The sequence below is a fragment of the Sciurus vulgaris genome (assembly GCF_902686455.1).
Source record: "Sciurus vulgaris genome assembly, chromosome: 2".
In the NCBI taxonomy this organism is placed as follows: Eukaryota; Metazoa; Chordata; class Mammalia; order Rodentia; family Sciuridae; genus Sciurus; species Sciurus vulgaris.
Genome location: NC_136462.1, coordinates 6,408,992 through 6,433,387, shown reverse-complemented (window position 1 = coordinate 6,433,387; position 24,396 = coordinate 6,408,992). Strand labels below are relative to the sequence as shown.

Here is a 24,396-nt window from a genome sequence, read left to right as displayed (position 1 = left end):
GCAGCCCCCGATTCCCATCAGGATCCCAGCTTGAGTCCCTCCTGCGTGGCGTGTCGCGTTTCTCTAGGTGAGGGGCTGCGGCACTTCTGTCTGCAGCGGCCATCTGTCTCTGGCGGCGAGAGAGTTGCCCCCTTCCCGCAGTGCCCCCCGCCCCCTCTGCGCCAGTGCTTGTGTGTGTGGGGGGCTGTCTGGAAAACTGGATTGCTGGTTGAGTAAACGCATACAGCAGGTGCCCGTTAAAGTGTCAGAATCTTTTTTAGCAGTGTTAAAATTCAGCCCACTCTGCAGTGTGCTTGCATGGACCCCTTTATGTGAGGAGTGTGGGGTAGGGAGATGGGGCAGTGTGACCTGGGTGCCTGGTTCGACTGAGATTAACCTTTAAAACAACCCAGCTGCCCCACCTGTGAGCAGCCAGGTGAACCTGTCAGGGTTTTTCCAAGAGCTGCGCACCTCAAAATCTGCCCCCCCTCTGTTAGCCCACTGTGCAAAAGTGAGGGTTTGATTGAATGATCAAGGATGGAGAGCACCCCCTCCCCTGTCCCCAGGCCCGCTTTTAGAGGATTTGAGGTTGGGTTAGGTGTTTTCTTTGAGGGAAAAGAGGCATCTGTCTTGTGGGAACTGGGGGGGTGTTGTGTGGTGTCTCGGCTAGGAACATGGCCGAGTGTTCTTTCCAAGCAGGTTCAGCCTCTTCCATCCACAGATAAGAAGTACCTACTGTTTGCTGGGCTGTTGGGACCCCAGAGGGTCGTCAGCTCCCTTGGGGGCAGTCAGTGATCTGTTTGAAAGAAAATGGGCTTTGCCTTGGTCGCTGGGCCCTGTGGGGTGAGTTGTAACCTTTCTTGTGCCTCAGGAGCTGAATGCTTTCCAGCCTGTGACCCTAAAAATGGATTCTGCGAGGATGACAATGTTTGCAGGTATGGAGTAGGTCCTCAGAGGCAGCTTGTGGGGTCCAGGGCAAGGACCTGGGGAGTCATGGAGTCAGGCTAAAGAAAGGGGGGACATGGCTACGGGGCTGCGTCAGCTTTCTTGCGTCTGCAGAAAACTGGTGGGGAAACAGGGAGGGGGTGCAAATGGCGGGGGCTGTGGAGCAGGGTAAGAGCCCCTTGCAGGGTGAGGCCACTGCTGCGAAACGCAGCTTTCCTGAGCTCTCAAGGACCCCTCTGTCTGTCCTTTTGCATATTCTCTGAGTTTTTCTATTCAGGTGATTGGTGTTTGTTCCTGGGGACCCACTGACCGGGCACTCTGCAGAGCCTTCCCTGTCCCCAGGGCTCTTGGTTCCACAAAAAGCAGCCTGGGTGCCCTCTCCACCCCTGCCCGCCTCATATGTTCCCATCTTCCCCCATCCTTCCCACAGGTGCCAGCCTGGTTGGCAGGGTCCCCTGTGTGACCAGTGTGTGACCTCTCCCGGCTGTGTTAACGGACTCTGTGAAGAACCCTGGCAGTGCATTTGCAAGGATGGCTGGGACGGAAAACTCTGCGACATAGGTTGGCACTCTCCTCTGCCCACCTTCATCCCTGCCCCCCCTCCTCCGCCTGGGCTGCCTCCCTTCCCCCTGGTGCCCCATTCCAGCCACCTAGAGCCCTCTATTCTAAAGACCTCTGTAGCTTCCTGCTGGGGTCCAAAACCTCCTTAAAGGTAGGGACTTTATTTTGCTCACCTAGGCACTGGGTATGGGGTGAGGGGGAGCCGCCTGTTGAATAAAAAGTTACAAAATAAACAACACCACACACAGCTGAGCTGCTTGAACCAAGGACCCCAGGCAACCTGTGTAAGTCATGAAAATACAGAGATGGGGAAGGGCTGGAGTATCTCGGGCTTAGATACCAAGAAAATCACAGGGAAGACTGTAAAATGCAAAACACAAGTGGCAAACAAACAGAGGGGGGAGGGTGAGTGGGGCTGGGGTGGGGGAAAGCAGGAACTGAATCTGCATGGAAGGGACGGGCTGGCAGCAGTCTGGTGTGGCAGGAAGGTGGGGGCTGGGAGAGCTGAGAAGGGGTGGCGTGCAGATTGGTGTTATCTGTTGAGTTCATTAATTTATGCCATTCTTGTCCTCCATTACCCCGAGCAATTGAGAGTTGGCTGTGGCTGCATTTTTAGGCTGCAAAATGTTCGTTTGAACCCATTCTCATTTGGCAAAACCCTTCCTAAAGTCCAGAGGAACAAAAGTCCTCGAAAAAATCCCCCAGCAGCCTACACAGCTGCCCCCGGGCCTCTCTCCCCAGTATTAGAAAAGGTGCCTGGTACACAAAGGGAAACTGAGGGCCAGGGAAGCCAAGGGGCTTCTCCCCGCTGTCTCTGGCCCTTCAAATCTGCCCCCCAACATGGTGCAGGGCTTATCTGCAGCTGACTCATGCTCTGGCCAGCAGCTCCGCAGCCCCTCGCTGCCGCCGCAGCCGCAGCAGAGCAGCAACGGCGGCGGCAGCAGCTCTGAGCCGTCTTGGGATTCAGAGTACCGTAGGAAAGCCACTGTTAGGGGCAGAGTCAGGCTTTTAACCTAGAGTCCACCCTCTCTGGTATCTGAACGCAGGACACTACTGGACTCCTCCCTGGGACCTCGGCATACCCCTTTCCCCAGGTTGGCAAGGCCATCTGCTTTGTTGGGGGTGGAGAGTCTGGGGTCTCGTGGCAGGAAGAGCCCTCTGGGCAGTTGCTTGCCCTCTCCCTTCTCGCCTGTCAGGCCCACAGCTGCTGCCATGGCGGAGACCCCCAGCCTTCTGCTGGCAGCAGCAGCATCTGTCCTTGCTTGGGGTTGGAGGCCTGGGAGAGCTGATGCTCTGATCCGCAAGGCTTGGCATTTCAGGGAGAGGAGCAGGGCCGGTCCTGGGGTGGTCACCAGCTCTTTAGTTTGAATTCAACATTCCGTTCCGAGTGACAGGGGAGGCAGGAGGGAAGAATCAGGAGCCTGCTGCGGAGGCTCCCGTGCTAAACTCTGCCCGTGGTGCTATCCCGGAAAGATAAATCCTCCTTCTGTTTCCTCCCCGGGCCGGCTCCCACCGAGAGGCCATCAACATGGCGCTCAGGTTTTTCCTTGCTGATGGATTGCGGTCTCCCTTCAGCAAGGAAGGGGGGTCTCTTTGAGGGGGGGGGCGTCTGCACACGTGGCCTTAGCCAGCTCCCCACCACTGCGGCCCCAGCCCACCTTCACTTGCTGTCCCTGGACACCCTGGCTCTCTGTGGGAGCAGGTGCAGCAGCTCAAATTACAGAAAACCCCCAAGGATCAGCCTGGAGAGACCGCTTCCTTTTATAAGGAGGGAAACTGAGGTGCAGTGGTAGCGGGTGTAGCTCTGCTGGGAGCCGAGGTCTCCACCAGCCAGCGCCCCTGACCGGGCTGAGTAGTGAGCCTAGTGGGGTGTTAGCGACGGTGGGAGTATACTGGTGTGCACAGGAAGCGCCCTGTGGCTCTGAGTTTTCTGCCTTCAAAAGACTCAGCCTTTTAGTTCTGGACCCAGATAGACTACAGGCCATGCAGGCAGCACTGGGCTGCATCAGATTTCTTGGTTTCTGACAAGGGCCTTTGATGGGCAGGTGGTCTTCTTCAAGGACTGGACTGGACTAGTCCCCCAAATGTGAGGACCCCCTCTCCCAGATGTGTGGTGTAGACGCACTGGGGAGGCTCAGGTGTCTCTCTATTTGGGAGGGACACTGTGTCTGCAGTGAAGGTCGTGGGCCTGTGGCTGGGCTTGAGGGGCATCCAGAAAGGGGGGCAGCTGACCTGAGCTGAGCATCAGGGCTGTGGCTTTCTGACTGTGACCTTCTAAGCAAACCCCTTCAACACCCCACCCTCAGTTCATTCACATCAGGGTTTGGGGTCAGTACACCCTCTTACTGTGAACCCCACTTGGTAGCTACAAACAACCGTCTGGCAGCTCCGCTGGGATCCCTGTCACTGGCATCTGGGCAGAGGCTAAGGTGGGATTTTCTCTGTACCCCCCCAGACGTCAGGGCTTGCTCCTCCACCCCCTGCTCCAACAACGGGACCTGCGTGAACCTCGATAGCGGCGGCTATGAGTGCTCCTGTGCTCCCGGGTTCTCGGGAAAGGACTGCCAGGAGAAGGATGGACCCTGCGTGATCAATGGGTAAATACCCCCACTCTGTGTGATCCAGTGAATGTGGGAGTCTTGCTTCTCCTACAGGCCCTTCGGCCTGACCCTGTAGGACCTGTCGCCTAACAAAAGAAGTAAGTGCCCCCAGGATCCCACGGGGGGCTGCTCTAGATCTGTGTTTAGCGGGGAATGTGTCATTTCCATAATTTTTTCAAAGACTCCTGAAGGCGATTTCATATTCCCCTGGTGTTCCCAAGTCCTGATGTGTGTGAATGACGGTAGATTGGAATGGCGAACGGAAACTCGGAGCTGCATCATTTTCTATAGGCAACATAATAGGAGATCAGAGTTCAGCAGGGCCAGGCTGTTTGTGAAACCCACTTAACATATTGCAGCAGGCGGTGTGGGGACCTGGTGGGCTCTGCCATTGAATTTCCTGGGATATCTAACGAGGGAACAACCGGACAGAGGGGGTGGGGAGGGGGACACAGGGAGGGTGGGTCAGCTCTGGGACTTCTGGTTAAGGGGCACTTGCTGACAGCTTAACCCTGGCTCATCCTTCTCTGGGTATCTGCAGTCCTCACCCTTGGATGGGCCTTAGGCTGAAGCCAGGGGAGGTGGTGACAGAGGAATTCAAGAATCCAAAGGAGAGAAAGAACCCCATCCTGGGCCAGTAGCTGGGCTTGGGTTGGGGTGTCCTACTATACGCACCTTTTGACCTGGCCCGCCAGGAGGCTGCAACTTTAAACAGATATGAAGGCGTCCTTCAAAGATCAGTATTCAGAAAGGAGTTCTGGGGTGGGGAGGTGACAACTGGACTTCATTGCTCTCCCTTTTAGCAAAAAGGAAAAAAAAAAAAAAAGTAAGACTTTTAAAATATTTTGCCCCACCGCAGATTCCTTCAGAGCCCAGCTCCTGTGCCACCCCCCCCCCCCCCCCGCCCCCCAGCCGCAATGCCGATTCCTTGTGTTTATGGCCTCTTTCTTCCCTGGAGTTTGGCATTTATCAGATGACAAAGGGTTTGCTAGTTTAAAAGCACTTACATTAAATGCCCGTGTGTGCTTGGCTTTGAGCAAAGGACTTCAGTTGCAAGCTGCCCTTGGGTGAATGGGCCACTGTTGAACAGCCCACCACAGACCCGCTCGCACCGGCACAGACAGACCTCTGCTTTCTTCCACTCTGAGAGTCCCCAAGGGTTTCCCTCACAATAGCCTGCGGCCAGCTCCCTCACCAGGAATGAAAATGATAATACGGGGTGGGAGTGGGGCGGGGGACACAGACAGGAGCAAGGGCGGGGGAGCCTGGGAGGGCACGAGCTGTGCCCCTCCTGCTTGGCTGTGCCTCAGTGGCCCAGAGACGGAGCTAAGGGAGGGGCCTGCCCCAGACCTGGGCTGTCACTAACGATTCCTCTCCCAGCCTCAGTTTCCCCACCTGTCTAGTGACTAGCCCTCTGTCCTTGGATGAAATAAGAGGTGGGAGAGGACGTGGGCACCCTGGCATGGGAGGTCAGGTCTCTTACAGGTTGGCATCGTTGGTGGGGTGAGGTACGCACCCTGCCTTGGACAGCTGGCGAGCCCCTGGCAGCTGGGGTCCCAGGTGCCTCCCTGGCTGGCACTCCCTCCCTCCTCACCTGCTGCGTTGGAGCCCCTGCCCTTGGTCAGGTCCTGGACCTTCGGGCAGAGGAGCCCAGCCTCCCCGCCGCTCCTGCACCCGACCGCCCTGTGCTGGCCCAGCCTGAGGCCCTTCACCGTGTCCCATTGTGTTGCAGTTCCCCCTGCCAGCATGGAGGCACCTGCGTGGATAACGAGGGCCGGGCCTCCCATGCCGCCTGCCTGTGCCCCCCTGGCTTCTCAGGCAACTTCTGCGAGATCATGGCCAACAGCTGCACCCCCAACCCGTGCGAGAACGACGGCGTCTGCACCGACATAGGGGGCGACTTCCGCTGCCGCTGCCCGGCCGGCTTCATCGACAAGACCTGCAGCCGCCCGGTGACCATCTGCGCCAGCAGCCCGTGCCAGAACGGGGGCACCTGCCTGCAGCACTCCCAGGTGAGCTACGAGTGTCTGTGCAAGCCCCCGTTCACGGGTCCCACCTGCGTGAAGAAGCGCGGGGCTGGCTCCCCGCAGGTCACCCACCTGCCCAGCGGCTACGGGCTGACCTACCGCCTGACCCCTGGGGTGCACGAGCTGCCGGTGCCGCAGCCCGAGCACCGCATCCTGAAGGTGTCCATGAAAGAGCTCAACAAGAGTACCCCTCTCCTCACCGAGGGCCAGGCCATCTGCTTCACCATCCTGGGCGTGCTCACCAGCCTGGTGGTTCTGGGCACGGTGGGCATCGTCTTCCTCAACAAGTGCGAGGCCTGGGTGTCCAACCTGCGCTACAGCCACATGCTGCGCAAGAAGAAGAACCTGCTGCTGCAGTACAACAGCGGCGAGGACCTGGCGGTCAACATCATCTTCCCCGAGAAGATCGACATGGCCACCTTCAGCAAGGAGGCGGGCGACGAGGAGATCTAAGCCGTGTTCCCACAGGCCCCTCTGTATTCTCGGGGTTCCGCAGAGCTCACTACATGCGGTCTGTGCTAATCTTTGTGGTGGAATTTGCTATCTTCTGTGTGGAATCTGGTGAACGCTATGCTTACGTGTATTGCTTTTGTGTTGCCGTGTGACAAACGCAGTGCCCACGGAGACTATCTCCTCTTTCTCTCTATTAATGCATGATAACAAATAATAATAAGAATTTCATCTTTAAACAAGTAAAAGAAATAAGTATGTTATTCTAAACTCTAAAATATCAAAAAGACAAAAAAAAAACATGGTAACAGAACCAGGACTCTGTGCCGACGTCCCTGTCCCAGGGGTCTCGGCCACAGGGTCCTTGCGGAAACCGTTACGAGTGCTGTGCATGACCATCCACTGTGAAAAGGGCTAAACTCTTTCGTTCGTTAATTCTCACATGCCACCTCCGACTCGCACGCACCTCCAGTTCTGCACGTACCCCTTCGATCTTTCTGATTGATTTAAGATTCCGCAGAGTGCAGCGGCTGTGTGTCAGGCAGAGAGAGCCCTGGATTGGCTGCTGGGGGGTCGGGACCCTGTCCCAGCCCTGCCACTAACTCGCTGTGTGATCCTTGGCGAGTCCCCGTCCCAATCCCAGGCCCACCCTTTTGGCCCCCCTTCGCAGAGGGGCGGCAGCACCCACCACCAAGGTCCTCTCTGACTCTAAAACTCAGAATTAGGAACGAGGGATGTGTACCGAAATGTGTCCTGACCCTGAGAACAGGATCTGATGAAGACTGAGTCTCATCCTGAGATCCGAAAGGTTTTGGCCTATCCTGGATGCACACTTGATGTTGAAGTTGATCCTGACTGTATTTCTCCAAGTGGGGGGCCTCCTGGCTCACTTCCCACTTGGGAACAATTGGCCCCTTTGAGTCCTAACATGCCAGTGCCATCAGGAGTTGCCACTGAGGCAGCCAGCCCCCCAGCCCAAGGCCCACACCTCCTGCCCCTCCCCTGGAGGCCTGTAGACTAGACCCCCCTCGACTCACATGCACCTTGAACCGCAAGTGCCCCTGGCAAAGTCTGAGCAGCAGCACAGCCCTCACCAAGGTTTTCACAGAGTTAGTGGAAATCGTCCTGGGCGCTTTCTTGTTCTGTGGCAGAAGTGGCACGAGACCTGGCCATGGATTTACATTTGTGTTGCTGAGTTAATAATCCTCAGATCCTAAGACCTAGCCAGCTTCTGAATTTGACTTTTTTTTCTTTTTTTCTTTTTCTTTTTTTTTTTAAAGAGCATCTATCTTTTTTGCCAAAAATAGAGGGGAATGGGACAGAGCTCTGTGTGGCTTCCTAGCCCTGCTTGGGACTGGGCAGTGACACAGCCCCTGGGTACCCGTTAGGGATATTTTGCTTCTTAGATTATTTGGGTAGAAATCTATACTTGTAGCTTTATTAAGTACGACCTGCGTGTTTACCTTGCTCCAAGTGCTTACTTCCAAATCCTTGCCGCCCTCATCAACCGTCATCCGATCAGTCACACACACTTCCGTCACCCACCCATGGTCACATGCGCCACCGTCATACGTCATCCACCTCATTGACTCCCCGTCACCGACCCAGGGTCATGTCATCTCAATTCAAAGCCCGACAGCATCTCCAAAGAATTCTTCATACTCACCTCAAGCCATCAGTCACCCAGATCACCCCGTCCGGGCCACGGGCACCCTGTCGAGCCCCTCCTGCCCACCGCGTCCGTCCAGCCCCCCACGGGGCCCCTCCCAGTCTCACCTGAAAGCCCCCTCCATTTGCCCCAGCCTTCCCTGACTTGGTCCCACAGGGTGCCCTGCTGCCTAGCTCCAGCCCTGCCCCGTCCCCACCCTGACCCCCTGCCAAGCCCCGCCCCCTCCAGGTCCCTCGCCCCACCCACTGCCCTGCCCTGCTCCGTGAGCCCCGCCCGTCCTGGTGGCCCCGCCCCCACGGCCGGGTCCCTGCCCACCTCCTCCCAGGCCCTCTTCGATCACCGTGTCATCCACATCATCATCACATCTCACTTTCAGTTCGGTTTATGAAATAAAAATTTAAAAAAGACAAAAAAAAAGAATTGTTGGCATGTGCCGGGCGGCGGCTGGTACGCCGCCTGGCCTCTCTCAGCATGAGACCTTGACCGAGTCTGCTAACAGTTCTGTTCCTCAGTTTCCCCAATGCGGAATTCTAAGATTGGGCGACACATTCGATTCTCCGCTCCATTTTTTTTCTTTGCGATCTCCGTGCTCTGGAGAATAGCCGCGTCCCCTGAAAGGACGGAAGGGCCCGGCTATTGTCCCCGACGGTTCTCACCCACTCACTCATCATCCGCCATTCATCCCACCGGGGAGCACCTCCAAGCACCTGCTGCCTGCGAGGCAGGGTGCGGGGGCTGCAGGACATGCAGGCTCAGGGGGACACACGCGGGGAGCGGATGTAGGTGTCCGCAGGAAGCCCCGTGCAGTGCAGGTAAATCCCGTGGGAGTGGAGAGTCCTGAGCAGACCCTCCCTCAGAGTGCCACCACCACCTCCCCACGTGACAAACCACCTATTACCAGCACTTAATGAGGCCGCCCCACCCAAATTCCAGGCGCCACCCACACGCACCCCGCACAGCTGGAGCAGCGTCAGCAGCCTCGCCCTGGTCTCACGGCGCGCAGGAGTGGTCCATTCCATGCTCTGCGTCCGCCAGCTCTGCTGAGAGTGTTGGGATCCCTGGCTGCCCACCCACACCTCGTGTGTGCTTGGTGTAGTGTGTAGTTTACGAAATAAACGGAGAAGCTCAGAGACAGCTGTCAGAGACATGCTCACTAATTCGGTCCCAAATTGAGAGAGGAGGAGGAGGAGAATTCTGAAACCGAAATGCTAAAGAAATGTCAATGACGCTCTTTTTAGCTTTTCCGTTTAACAACCAGTCCAGACATGCAAAAAAACCTTGTTTATTGAAAAATAAACAACAAGGGCTAAACTGTGTCTGTTTCTCTGATTTATTGTGCGCCAGCTACAGCTCGTCCCCTTCCAGTGGTGGCCTTTGGCCCCAGTCAGAATGGCAAGGGTCTTGGCTTGGCCCAACTCCAGCCCTTCCGGAAGCAGGAGGCTGCAGGGCTGCAGGTGGGCTCATGGGCCCTGGGCCTCATCACCCCTTCCAGGCCCCTCCGGGTACTTGGAATCGGGAATTTCCTGCTGGAGGGTCCTGACATTCCCGGGTCTTGCAGGGGCCTCGTCCTCACGTGTCTGCCTAAGCATGATAGTCCGTGGGGGGTGAGGGTGAAGCTGGGACATGAGGGTGAGGGGTGGGCCTTCACGGAGCTACACAAGAGCACTGGGGTCTTTGCACAGCAGCCGCCCAGGCCAGCTCTCCCCACTCACCAGGTTTGGCCCAGAACTGGGGACTCCCCGTAGTCCAGGGTGGAAGGCCAAGATGAGAGAACACTGTCCATTATATTCTTTGTGGGATTTGGGCCTTTTAAACATTTATATGACAAGATGTGGGTCCCATTCATTTTCCTACTGGAGGCCCTGTGCAGTTGGGGGTGGGGCCCTGCCTGTCCTCCAATCCCAGGACGAGCCTCTATACCCAACTCAGGAAGACCACCCCTTTGAGTTCCTGCAGAGTGCCCCACCCAAAGGGGACAGCCAACTCCTGGGGACCAAAGAGACTCAGTCTAGTCCCTGCTGGCCCAGGAGATGGCCCTGGGCCTGGGGTTCTATCTGCCCTCCTCCCATGTCCTAACCCTCTTCTCTGGACGCTCCTGTTCAGGTTGCTGCTGCCACCCACCTAGCTGCCCAGACCTGGGCCCTGCATCCCTGGGACTCCTTCGCGGTTGTCTGCTCCCCATCTCCTTCCAACCTCAGCCCCCACTGCTGGGGTGCATGCCCTCTTCCCTCCGAGCCTCTGTGGTCCTCAAGCCCCAGAGACACCCAGCTCAGCCCAATGCAGCAGAAAATGTCAGGGGGACAGGGTGGGACAAGAGGGGCAGGAGCCCAGAGATGGACACAGTTCTAACCCCGTAAGAAAGCCACGTGTCAATGTTCAGTTAACAAATATGGCAACTCTATGCAAGGAATCCGTTTTCTAGGAAAATATTCATACCCAGAATCCTTGATGCAGAGTCAGAATCTGGGGGAAGTGCCTGTGGACAGGGTCTACACCTCAGTCCACAGCCTTCAACTCTTGGAAGGAACGCCCAGGTGAGGGAGACTGATCCTGAGCAAAGACAAAGAACGATCTTCCAAGGCAGGGGCAAGGCCAGGAGGACCCCCGTGCAAAACCAGTCACTGTCCTCACCCCAGAGCAAAGGAACAAAAATTTGCAATAAAGTAACAACACACTGGAAACAGCTGGGTTTCAGTAAGGCAGTATCAAGTAAGCACCTATGTTTAACCGATTGCTCGTGCATCCATCGGTAGCCGGCGAACTCTGGAGCCCTAGGGGAAGACATCAGTGAAGGTGGGTCACCTAGAGTCAGTGAGACAAACTGGAATCATGCTGGGGACCTGGGGAATCTGGGAGAAGAAACCAAGAAGAATGTTGTCTGTTGTCATGGCCTCTGAGGTCAAGGATGGGAAGGCCCGGAGGCACAGGGCGGGCTTGGGTTAGGAGGGAGTGTTGCTGTGGGGCTGTGTACTGCGCCCACAGCTTGGGAAGTAGCTGTGGCAGGTCCCCAGTGCAATAGCTTGGATCTCAAGTGTCCCTCAAAGGCCCTTGTGTTGCAGGCTTGGTCCCCAGCTTGGTGCCGACTGGGAGGTGCTGGGTCATTGGGGGTGTGCCCCTGAAGGGAATTATGGGACCCAGTTTTTTCCTCTTCCTCTTTCTCACTCTGCCACATGATCCTTCCAAAATGGACCACCATAGGCCCAAAGCAATGGGACTAACTAATCATGGATTGAAATCTCCAAAACTGTGAGCTAAAATAAACATTTTCTCTTTGCAAGTTGATTATCTCAGGTGTTTGGAATAGTCACTGAAAGTTCACATCCAGGGAACTTCAAGTACAAGAATGGAAAAGGGACACTGAGTAGCACCTGGGCAGGTGACGGAAGATTCCAGAAAGCAGGTGGAAGAGGATTGCATCTGGGACAGGGAATAAAAGAGCAAAATGGGCTCCACAGGATGGCCCCTGTGGTCAGGAACCAGTTCAGGCCCCTAACACGGAGTAGGTTGCCAGATGGCTTAAAGCAGGAGCCCAGTTCCGTAACTCAGGGGCTGCTGAATCTGGGGGACCTGTTGAGACCTCACGGATAATGTCTTTAGTGACTCCCTCATGCTACTGAAGAACATCTTGGGCTTGATATCACTTATGCAAGAACCTTGTTAATTAAACCCACGTCTCCTGTTCACAAGCAGGAAGTCTAACCCAAGCCTTAGGTAGGGAGGGGGAGTGAAAAGCCTAGCTAATTCAGGGCAGTCACTCACGCAACCCGTGAGAAATATGCCTGTCTGTGCACAGTGCTGCACCACGGCCATGATAAACATGCAAACACAGTGGCCAGGTTGCAACCCCAAAACAGGTCAAGAGAAAACACAGGACAGCCCAGTGGTGCACGCTTGTAATCCCAGCAGCTAGGAAGGCTGAGGCAGGAGGATCCCCAGTTCAAAGCCAGCCTCAACAACAGCGAGGCGCTCAGCAACTCAGTGAGACCCTGTCTCTAAATAAAATACAAAATAGGGCAGGGGGTGTGGTTCAGTGGTTGAGTGCCCATGAAATCAATCCCTGGTACCAAAATAAATAAATAAATAAATAAATAAATAAATAAATAAATAAAAAAGAAAAGAAAGGAAAAGAAAAAACGTGTAATGCCAATTCAATAGATGCCTGAGGGAATTTGATAAAATGCATTCCTAATTTTGAAAGAAGTCCTACCTGGTGCAGTAGCCCATGCCTGTAATCCCAGAGACTCACACATTCAAGGCCAGTCTGGGCAATTTAGCAAAACCATATCTTGAGATTAAAAAATCTCAGGTAGTTCAGTAGTGACACACCCCTGGGTTCAACCCTCCATACCAAAAGAGTCTTAGAAAACTAGGTGAAAGTGCTTGTTTCCTCAATGTCATAAGATCTTCTATCTAAAACTAATTATCAGCAGTTATATAGCAGTAAGGGCACTGGCTTTAAAGTCAGAGACACCTAACTTTGCATTTTGGCTCTGTCACTGGGGCTATCTAAAATCTTCATATCTGCTTCCTCATCTCCAAAAGAGCGGACATGAAAGCAGTTTGTATTACTCTTGTTCTAGCACTTGTAGCCAATGTGAGAAGACAAGAAAAAAGCAAACAGGAGACGTGATGATTGGAAAGGAAGCTAGATGATTATTATCCTTGTCTGCCAAAAAACCTCAAGAGAACAACTGGAAGAACTAACATGAGCTGGGCGTGGTGGCACACATCTACAATTCCAGTGACTTGGGAGGCTGAGGCAGGAGGAGAGAAAGTTCAAGGTTAGCCTCAGCAACTTAGTGAGGCCCTAAGCAACCCTGACTCAAAGTAAAAAAATAAAAATAAAAAGGCTGGGGATGTGGCTCAGTGGTAAAGTGCCTCTGAGTTCAATCCCCAGCACCAATAAACAAATAAATAAGAGATACCATGAGAAGTCAGTGAGATAGACATATATCCCACATATCCAGAAACCTACATGCCACTAACAACCCATTAAAAATATAATGATTTATCAAATACCCAATCAATAAATGGGTTAAGGAACTGAACAGACACTTCACAGGAGAAATACAACTGGACAAAAAATTATGAAAAAAATTTCAACATCTCTAGCAGTTAGAGAAATGCAAATCAAAACTACACTGAGGTTTCATCTCACTCCTGTCAGAATGGCAGTTATCAGGGGCTGGGGTTGAGGCTCAGTGGTAGAGCACTTGCCCAGCATGTGTGAGGCACTGGGTTCTATTCTCAGCACTGCAAATAAATAAATAAAGCAAAGGTTCCTCAACAACTAAAAATATATATAAATAAAAAAAAGAAGAATGGCATTTATCAAGAATACAACAACAATAAATATTGGTGAGGATGTGGGGTAAAAGGTCCACTCATACATTGCTGGTAGGACAGCAAATTGGTGCCACCTCTTTGGAAAACAGTATGGAGATTCCTCAGAAAATTTGGAATGGAACCACCATTTGACCCAGTCATCCTACTCCTAGAGTGATACCCAAAGGACTTGAAACCAGCATACTATAGTGACTCAACCACATCAGTATTTATAGCAGTTCAGTTCACAATAGCTAAACTATGGAACTAACCTAGGTGCCCTTCAACAGATGAATGGATAAAGAAATTGTGGTACATATATACAATGGAATATTACTCAGCCTTAAAGAAGAGTGAAATTATGGCATTTGCTGGTAAATGGATGGAACTGGAGAATACCCTGCTAAGCACAATAAGCCAATCCCCCAAAACCAAAGGCCAAATGTTTTCTCTGATATGTGGATGCTAATTCACAATGAGGTGGGGGTGGCTAGGGAAGAATAGAGGTACTTTGGATTAGAAAAGGGGAAGTGAAAGGAGGGGAGGTCTAAGGGGGTGGTCAGGACAGTGGAATGAACTGGACCTCATTTCCCTGTGTGCATGTATGATTACATGACCAGTGCGATTCTACATCATATACAACCAGAAGAATGAGAAGTTATACTCCAATTATGTATGATGTGTCAAAAGGCATTATGCTGTCATGCATAACTAATTAGAACAAATAAAAAATAATGATCTGAGTAATTAAACTCAATATTACTTGATACTATGGTACCTGCAATCCCAGTGACTTGTGAGGTTGAGGCAGGAGGACGGCAAGTTCAAAGCAGCCTTGGTGAATTAGCAAGACCCTGTATCAAAATCAAAAATAAGAAGGCTGGGGATGTGGCTCCAGGGGAGAGTGCCCCTGGGTTCCATCCCCAGGACCCCCCACACAGAGTCGGTATCATGAAGTTTCTAATCAGGCCCTCATTAATCCTTTTGTGTGATGCCGTCTGTTTACATCGATCAGCCAGCACTGTGACTCTGAGGAAATGCAATGGGCAGCGTGAGGAAAGGTCCCAGGGGGCACTTGCCCCATTGAACATGGAAACCAAAGCCTGCGTCTGACTCTGGCCTGGGGCCGGCGCCCTGAGCCGGTTGTCCGAATGGGGGCTGAAGGAGTCACTGTGTGAGTGGCACTTCTGAAGGAATCCTGCTCCCCCAGCCTCACCTACCACCCCCAAACGAGGAAGCAGGCAGCAAAGGACTGTCCTAAGGTGGAGACTGCAGGTGACCCAGCTCCCAGGAGGCTTGGCCACGTCTGCTGCCATACTAGGTTGCCAAAGCTGGCAGCTCAGGGGGAGCAGCCAGGACGCTGCCAGCCTGTGGGCACAGGACAGCCCCCAACAAAGAACCACTTGGTCCCAAATATGGATAATGCCCAGGGTGGGACGGCCGGTGCAGAGGGACTGGGCAGGGCTGGGACTGATAGGTACCTAGGCACCGCCGTCAGGCCCCGTGCACCCGACTCAAGGGCAGGGTCTTGCGTCCTGAGGTGGAGAGCAGTGTCTCCAGCATACAGATGATGAACTTGAGGCTCCGGAGTGGAAACGTGTCCAAGGCCACCCGGCTGGAGGGGAGGCTGAGCCCCACGCGCAGTTCTCCATATGTCCACGTCGATTTGTTCGCCACTAACTGCTGCTGCCTTCTGGGTTTTAAGAACAATTTACTCCCAACATTCTTAGTGTTAGGAAGGGCACTTCCCCAGAGCGCCTGGCCAAGGACACCCTCCGGCTGTGTCACTTCTTGCAGGTCATCAGTAAAAATCCTGCAGCTTATCCTGGATCATTTCTGGGTGGATCCTCTGTGCTTACCTCCTGTTTTGCCCCTCACCCCTGTGGAATGACCCACCATGCCTCGCCCACCCTCACCCCCACCCATGGGCAGGTGCCTGGTGGAGTCAAGACACCACTTTGCCAAATTGAGGGTGAAGGTGGGTCAAGAGGCATGGCTGCCGTTGGTGACCCTCACAACAGCACCAGCTGTTCTTGTTTACGTGATGGCCCTGCATCTAGTGTTTTGTTTTCATGGTCAACCTTCGGTGATCATTGGATGCTGGCTCTGACTTGACACTGATTCCAAAGCACCACTGTGGTTCGCTAGGCAGAGCAGGGGCTTTGGAAGTCCAGTATCGAAGCGTCTTGTTCAGCTCCATCTCAGAGTGGGTCCGAGGCTCCCGAGTGTACCTGTGTCTATGTCCTGACTCCGATTCACAACCGGAAGAGACACTCAGCGCACATTGACTCACTGCCCCTGGGAGTTGGGGATGTTATGGTGGGAAAGGCCAAATGGAAGCTCCTAGAATTGCCTCCGTCTATGGAGACAGTGCTCCCCTAGCGACACTGTATTCCTGGAAGGACGACAGATTAGAGACCCTGGTGTTTGAATTGCTTTGTCCTCCAGAGGCTCATAAGCTGGAAGCCTGGACCCCAGAGTGGAGATGTCCAGGTGGTGGGAACTTCAAGAGTCTCTCTCACACAAGGTCCCACCGTGACACGACCCCCCAGGTTGTAATGTGTCCAGAAGACCCTGACCAGAGGCCAGGCCAGTGGGGCTGCCAGATCTTGGACTTCCAGGCTCCAAAATGACCTGCTAAATAAACTTTTTTTTTTTTTTTTTTTTTTTTTGGTGTTGGTTCTGGGGATTGGGCCTAGAGGTGCTCTACCATTGAGCTGTATCCCACGAGTCCTTTTTATTTTTTATTTTGAGACAAGGTCTCACTAAGTTGCCCAGGCTGGCCTTGAATTTGCCATCCTCCTGCCTCAGTCTCTCAAGTTTCTGGGATTACCGGTGTGTACCACCCTGCCCAGCAAACCTCTCTCTCTCTCTTTTGCATAAGTCACCCAGCCCCAGGTATTTCGTAGCTGCAACAGCACATAAACTAAGACAGTGCCACCATCGAGGTCTTGAGAGAGGTGATTCCTGTGCTATCCGCATCTGACTCTGGCCTAAGGAGGAAACAGAGGGGTCTCGGAGAAAGAGGACAAGCTGCTAAGAATCTAATCAGACATCGATTCCGCTGCCTTTCCTCCAGCCGCGTGGTGGAGGCGGAGGGAGTGAAGCCTGAGGCTGGGCTGGGAAGGTAGAGAGACCCTGTCTCAAGACGCAGAAGGGCTGGCGTGCAGCTCCAGGCGAGCCCCTGGGTTCCCCCAGGACTGCACTGACGCCAGTGTGAGCTTCGTGGTCCGGACGCAGTCCGTCTGCTGGCGCGCGCCAGCACAGCACCCGCGCTCCGCAGGTTTCCCTAGACCTGTTAGTGAAGACCATGAAAGGAAGTTTGCTTCCAGACTGTTCTGTTGGCAGAGCCAGCGACACATCCTGGCTGCCTTCCCCTGGGGTGTATCATCCCTCCAGCACTGTGTCATAATCTGCTCCCCAGGACGTTGATGGTCTTTCTCTTACCCGGGGCACCCTGCTGGTTCATTGCATTGAAGCCATTCCGCAGATCGCACCTGGTGAGCAGGATGTTAAGACACGGCACGCCAGAGAGTGAGAAGTAAATGCTGCAAGATTTCAGGGACCTTCCAGCTCAGTGAAAATTCTAGGGATCTGCTATTTTGGGGGAATGCCAGACAAATGGCTTCATCTGGGACTTCTATCCCTATGAAGGAGACACAACTTCTCCTGAACCTCTTTGGATTTTGGAGGCCACCTATTCCTCATCTGGGCCTGTTACTCTGATCCATTCACCTACTGACCTGAGCTTCGGCCAGTGTGGAGAGGGACTCAGCACGAGAGAAGCTGTGCAGCCGGCAGGTCCAGGCTGCAGAGCAGGGCGCGGTGCCATTTGGCCATACGATCCAGCAGATCCAGCGGCGTTGGGAATGCCGGTGGCAGAAGGGGATCTTATGAGGGCTTTCGGCAGCCCCCAGAAGGTGAATTGCAGTGCGGACCAGGAGCATTTTTGGAGTGAGGTCCTGCCATCTTTTGTGGATAACTGACTACATTCTGCTTGAGAGTAGTTGGGAAGTGACTTCTCGACAGGCACTATGGAGTGCCCAGAGAGCCAGGAGAGTGGCACCCGAGTCCCAGTGTGGTGGCACTTCCTGGGGCGGGGGCTCAGCCCGTCACCTGGAGGCAGAGTGATCATGTGGGAGCACTTCCTAGGGGAAAGGGCAGCACTCTGCTCTTCCTGGGAGAGAGATTTACTCTGGAGAGGAGTTTGCCTTCCCGCCTTCTGTGCTTCTGCCAAAATGTGCACCCATGGGCCCACGGCTGCCGCGTCCACCTCCCTTTGAGCCGCGTGTTAGGGTCCTCTCCTGCCACTCTGAGCTCCCCATGCCACTGAATTAGCCAGCAAAGATGGGGGTGGCTCTGCTGACTGGGGTTGTTCCCATTTGTCCTGCTGCTGGGAGACGGAGTTGCTTAGGCCTGTGGGGTTGGGAGGGATATACGGGAGGCCAGGAGGTGCCTCAGTGCTTCTTAGCGCTCTCGGCCCGTGACTAAAAGCAATGATATTTTCTTTTGTTAATTAAAAATAATATAACTGGAAGGGGTGGTGGCGCATGCCTGTAATCCCAGCGACTCAGGAGGCTGAGGTAGGAGGATCACAAGTTCCAGGTCTGCCTCAGCAATTTAGCAAGACCCTGTCTCAAAATAAAAAATGGAAAGGGCTAAGGAGGTAGCTCAGCGATAGAGCACCCCAGGTTCCATCCCCAGCACCAAAGATAAATAAAATATAGAAAGAGATCAAAGAAGAACTTTAAAAATCCAATTTAGATAGAGCCTGTGATGGCTGAAACTCTTCAGGCATGACCGCTTGGGCCATTCTGCAAGCCCAGGACCGTGCGTGGCTGGAAAGCTGGCTTCAGGCAAAGGCAGCAGGCAGAGCTGGGGGGCTGCAGACAGCCGCGCCCACCCTGCGACCAGTTGCAGAACCGATGCCGCAGCAGCTCTGAGTCCTTCCTCTGGATCTTGAATATGTCTGTGTTCACGTCTTTGTTTTCTTCCCTTCTCTCAGCTCTTTGTCATCTCTGCAGCATGAGCGCTGACAGTGCAGTGAACTTTCCGTCTCGGTGTTTGAATGACAGGCTCTTCTGGGAAAGGGTCTGTGGGTTTCTGACCCTGTGGGGGACGGTTGTGAAATGTGCGGTGGGAAGATGGGGTGATCCGCAGAAGCTCGGCTTCGAGAAGATTTTTCATGGTTTGGAGGGTGGGTGTGGCCGAAGGAGCTGGGGGCGCCATCCACTAGAGGGGGACTCGGTAGATTGGGAACCCGTTGTCTGGCTCTGCTGAATGGCTACCCAGGATCTCCCAGGCTCTGCCTCCCTGCATCTGTCTGTTACAGTGGGCGGCCATGAGGATCCTGGGCTGGGCTGGTGGCTCCCTGTGGTCACTGGCCAGCGGCCTCCCTCCATGGCCTGAGGTCATGCTGCCCACAGTCCACCTCTACCTGCACAGACACCTGGGCCAGGCACCTGCGTTCAGCTCTGTGATGAATGGACTCCAGGACACTCACCCAGGAACTTAGCAGAACCGAGCGAGGTCTGCCTGTCCTTGAGCGGTCCTGGCTTGCCCTGACTCTCCCCCACGTCTCCTTCATCTTCCTTTCCCCCTCCCTGCTGGGTTTCCTCAAGCTCTGACCGCAGACGGGAGAGAGCAGGCTTGCGGACTGCTGACCAGCCCCCACGGCTGTGTGTAAGGTCAGAGTCTTGGAAGGACTCGCTGGTCCTCTCTCCCTGGCTGAGCTGTCCGGATCCTCCTGTACAACTCCCAAGCCAGGGTTCTCAACGGCTCCGTGATTTACTCCGAGCCTGAGAGGGGTGTCAGAGGAGACCATGAGCCCCCACCACACGTGGACATTCCCTCAGGAAACGCATCCTCCTCCTCCAGGAGCAGAGCCCAGCGCTGGTGCTGAGACCCACCGGGAACGGAGGCTCTTTCTGGTTTAGGCCTGGGAAATGCTGCACAATGGTCAGAAGCCATCGTCAAACTCCCCGAGACCACAGTTGTGTGCAGGCAACACTTTTCATCATTTTAGACATTGTTATCCGAGAGGATTTGATTATCCACTCACGCGACAGTGGCCTCAACTTTAGCATCTGTCGGAGAGTTTCTGGTTGTTTGGAGCCACCCTCTCCCTGCCCGCTGCCAGGAAAATGGAGAAGGAGGGTTGGCTTGTGGTAATTGTCAGGCTTGATTTGTATGATTGCACCAAGCGACTGAAATACCAATTGTCGCAGGTCGGGTTCCCCTGGAAGGAGACTTTGAGTGGAAGGTTGTCTACAGGGATTTGTTGGGAGATGTTCCCCACATCAGTGCTCTGTGGGGCGTCAGGAAGAGCGGGTGTGGAATTGCTGTTCCTCAAAGACCTCCTACGAGCCTGTGTGGAGATCTAGAGCCCCGGGGCCTTGCAGAGCTGTCCCCGACCGCGGGCAAGGGAGTCAGGCCTTTGGGCCACCATCGTGGCCAGTCACTGAAAGGGGCTTTGGTTGGGCAGGGCGGGTCTCTTCAGCCAAAGGCACGGTGTAAGGGCAAGGCCAGGGAGAGAGAGGGCAGCTGGGCAGGGCACGTGTCGCTCCCCCACAGGGAAAACCATAGGCCCCGGGCGCCGCCGGTGCGCACGTGCTTCCTGTCTTAACTCCTGAAAGCAACCTCTCCGGTGCTCTGAGGACGGCCTTCCCTGGGGCAAGCTCCCAGGAGAAAGGCTAGTGGGATGAGCCCCTGGGGCCCCACTGACCTTGAGACCACAATCGTCACTGAATGCCTCCCACCTCTGCCACCTGTGCTACGCGCTTCTCACCCTGAGGTAGGACGTTCACGGTCTCGGTGGCTTGGAGGGTGGGCGGCCCAGACCCTCGTCTGAGAGGTCTTGGAATGTTGGTCACCAAGTACTGCTCAGGTCAATGTTGAGACATGGAAGTGGACAAAGGCGTACTAAGAAGTGCCCAGAAAATAACCGGGGTGACAGATATGCTCCTTCTTCTCTCCATCATTTAACAGAAACCCTGACTCTTCCTGATCACACTCAACTTCTGCCAGAATGGGGCTCCTTTCCTTGTCTACTGGTCCCTTGAGAGGAAGGGACCAAAATGATCGGGCAATATTGAGTTTGAAATGTAGCGGGCAAGGGGCTGGGGTTGCGGCTCAGTGACAGAGCACTCGCCTGGCATGTGTGAGGCACTGGGTTCGATTCACAGCACCACATAAAAATAAATGAATAAAACATAAAGGCCCTTCACATTTCAAAAAATGTAATGGGCAAGTCTGGCACGGTGGCACACACCTGTAATCCCAGCGGCTTGGGAGGCTGAGGCAGGAGGATCACAAGTTCAAAGCCAGCCTCAGCAATTTAGCAAGGACCTAAGCAATATAGTGAGATCCTATCTTAAAGTAAAATATTAAAAAAAAAAAAAAAAAAAAAAAGACTCAGATGTGGTTCAGTGATGAAGCACCCCTGGGTTCAATACCTGGTACCAAAACAAAGTACCAGGCAGCGAGGTGGCAGGAGAGCCTCAGCAGGTCCTGCCCCTCCCTGGGACGGCAGTGGTAAAATTAGACAAAAGTGTCAAAACAACCATCTCACAACTCTGGAAATTCACCAAGACACCCAGCAAATTGAAAGACATTTATTCAATAAAAACTGCTGAGCCTTAGTTGCCAGAGGCCAGGTCTGTGCCATCTCTGTGTGGAGCTGCTCCCGCCCCTCTTCACGAGCCCTGGCGTGGTAGCCATGAGGCCAGGCGTCTTGCTGTTGCTGGAGGGACTGATCTCATTTGGAGCGTCACAGAAAAGCGCCACGTGCAGGGACACTGTCAACAGCAATTGCCATCTTGGTAGCAAACAGATAAGGGAGGCCGGGATCGCTGAGGCCCGAGGGTGGAAACTGATGCAGGAAAGCAGGAACCAGGCACTTGACAAGTGAGATCTGGGAGTGAGGCACCACAGGAGGGTTGGTTAGGGCCCCTATTCCTGAGGACCTGGAAGGCTCTGCACACGCACAAGGTGAGACCAGAGACACCCTTATCTAGTTGTGCCCGGTTGGCCAAGGGGTCCTGCACAAAGCAGGAAGTGAAACCTGGGTCAATTGTGCCAAGCACTGCGACCTAGCACACCTTCAGCAGTGGGCTGCAAGTGTAAGTAAAGCCTTTGACCAATCCTTGACTGACCACTAAGTCATGCCTACCCAGGTCAACATACACCCTGGTTTGTGGTGGTGCCTGTTACTGGTCTGCAGATGGCAGCTCACATGGTGGAAAGGGCAAAGGAGCTGCCTTGGGCCATGTTTTCTGTGTGAGGCTCTAAGGAGGGAAGCCAGGGCCGCAGGTGTACTAGGAAGGTGCTCTACCGCCCAGCTGACGCCCCAGAATCTGGGCCCGTTTTTTTTTTTTTTTTTTTTTTTTTTTGTACAAGGGATTGAACCCAGGGGCACTTAACCCCTGAACCACACCCCCAGCTCTTTTTTGTATTTTATTTAGGCACAGGTTCTCACTGAGTTGCTCAGGGCCTTGCTAAATTGCTGAGTCTGGCTTTGAATTTGTGATCCTCCTGCCTCAGCCTCCCAAGCCGCTGGGATTGCAGGGTTGCACCACCTTACCCAGCTCCAAGGCGCATTTTGTAAGGTCGCTTTTGCTACTCCCTGGGGCTCTGTCTTTACAGCCTATCCCCCTGAGAGCCAAAGACACCTCCTGTAAGAACTTTTTCATGGGAGTTAGAATTTCAGCATATGAATTTGGGAGGACACAAACATTTAGACCACAGCACAGGATAAGCCTAAAGAAATCCACACCTAGACACGTTGTTATCAAAGTGTGACTATCACATGACTATCAGGCATGTCTATTAAGGCCAAGTCTTAAATGCATCAGCAATGAAATGGCTCATGTGCAAGAGAATCACAGTCAGATACAGTGACCGATGTCCTCAAGCAATGAAGTCCAGACCGGCTGTGGTGCATGTCTGTGATCCCAGTGACCGGGAGGCTGAGGTGGGAGGATCACAGGTTCCAGGCCAGACTTACTACCTAGCGAGACCCTGTCTCAAAATAAATAAATAAATTAATTAATTAATTAAAAAATAAAAAATACGAATAAAAATAAATAAATAAATAAATAAAAAGGGCCGGGGATGTGGCTCAGTGGTAATATGCCCCTGGGTTTATTCCCCAGTTCCAAAATGGAACAACGAAAACCCAGAACAGGGGCAGGAATATAGCTCAGTGGGTAGAGTGCTTGCCTTGCAAGCAGAAGGCCCTGGGTTCAATCCCCAGCACCGCAAAAACAAACAAACAAACTCAAAAAACCCAGAACAATGGAGGGCGGTGGGATAAAACGTTCAAAACCTTCAAACCTGCAAAGTGGCCCAGCAAAACTCGCCTTCCCATGTGAAGGGGAAACAGGCATTCCCAGGTAAATGAAGACCAAAGGCCGGGCGCTCCTCAGGGGCAGAGCTCTTGCCTAGCAAGCGCCAGGCCCAGGATCCAACCCAAGCACAGCAGAAAGGAAACAAAACGAGAGACTGAGAGAATGTATCGTTAGCGGAACTGCGTACAGAAAACACTACAGAAGGTCCTTCAGCCTACAAAGAAATGATGCCGGATGGTGACTTGAATCTGAGGAAGAAATAAAAAGCCCCAATACAGGCTACTGTGTAGTGAGTCAATAGAAAATAGATCAGATATTTTTGCACCTTTCTCCTCTCATTTGATATAAATCTAACTGCATAAAGTGATGATTACAAAGTTGTATTGTTAGGATTAGAACACACCGAGACGGAATTGATTGGCACTGTTAGCACAGGGGCGGGAAGCCAGAGAAGATATACTGCAGCCGACTTCCTGCATCCTGCTGAAATTAAGTTAGTATTATTTGTAGATTATTTTAAATTAAGATAGATATTACAATTCTCAGAACAAACACTAGAAAAAGGTTTTTCATTTCATGTTTTTTTGGTTTTTTTTTGGCTGGGGAATTGAACCCAGGGCCTCATGCGTGCAAGGTAAGCATATGGCATTGAACTACATCACCAGACCAACATATCAAATGTAGCAAAAAAAAGGAAATTAAATGGTACACTACGTAACACAAAAAACTCAGTAGCAAAGGAAGGAGAAATAAAACAGGCATGAGAAATATAGAAAACAAATAGCTGGCAAGCTGTGCCCACAGCTGGTGGCACACGCCTGTGATCCCAGTGACCGGGGAGGCTGAGGCAGGAGGATTACAAATTCAAAGCCAGCCTCAGCAACCGAACGAGACCCTGAATCTAAATAAAAAATAAAAAGGGCTAGGGATGTGTCTCGGTGGTTAAGCACCCCTGGGTTCAATTCCCAGTACAGAAAAAAACAAACAAACAAACAAACAAAAATGAAATAGATAAAAAAAAACTTTATCTAATTTTATCAAGAAAAAAGTGAACGAAGAGATCATCAGAATCAGTGATGAAAGAGGGACAAGACCTCTAACCAGCATTTAGAAGGATTACAAGGTAATACCTGAACAACTTTGTCCCAGCAAGTGAGGCAGTTGAGGAAATGGACAAGTTTCTAGAAGGGCATGATCACCAAAATGAACTCTGGAGGAAGCAGAAAATCTGAATGCATTTATGAGAAGCAAAAAACAAACAAACAAAATGGAATAACATTGAAAAGTCTTCCTATAAAGAAAAGCCCAGGTCCAGTTAACTTCACTGATGAATTCTATCAAAAGTTTAAAGAAAAAAAATATTAATGTTCTGCAGAATCTGCCAGAAATCAGAGGTGGACCGGGACATTTATCAGCTCCTTCTTTGAGGCCAGTATTAACCCTGCACCAAAGCTAGACAAAAACAGCACAAGAGAAAAAATGCAGATCAATAT

General features: G+C 52.9%; 1 protein-coding gene across 1 annotated transcript in view; it reads left to right on the top strand.

Moving 5' to 3' along the window:
• Positions 1–7,725, top strand: part of DLK1 (delta like non-canonical Notch ligand 1) — an 8,368-nt gene extending 643 nt beyond the window's left edge. The window contains exons 2-5 of the mRNA XM_079125978.1: positions 851–914; positions 1,355–1,485; positions 3,941–4,082; positions 5,818–7,725. Of these exons, the coding sequence (XP_078982104.1) occupies positions 851–914; positions 1,355–1,485; positions 3,941–4,082; positions 5,818–6,565 (1,085 nt within the window). The 3' untranslated portion in view covers positions 6,566–7,725. The remainder of the gene's footprint in view (positions 1–850; positions 915–1,354; positions 1,486–3,940; positions 4,083–5,817) is intronic.
• The last annotated feature ends 16,671 nt before the right edge of the window (positions 7,726–24,396 follow it).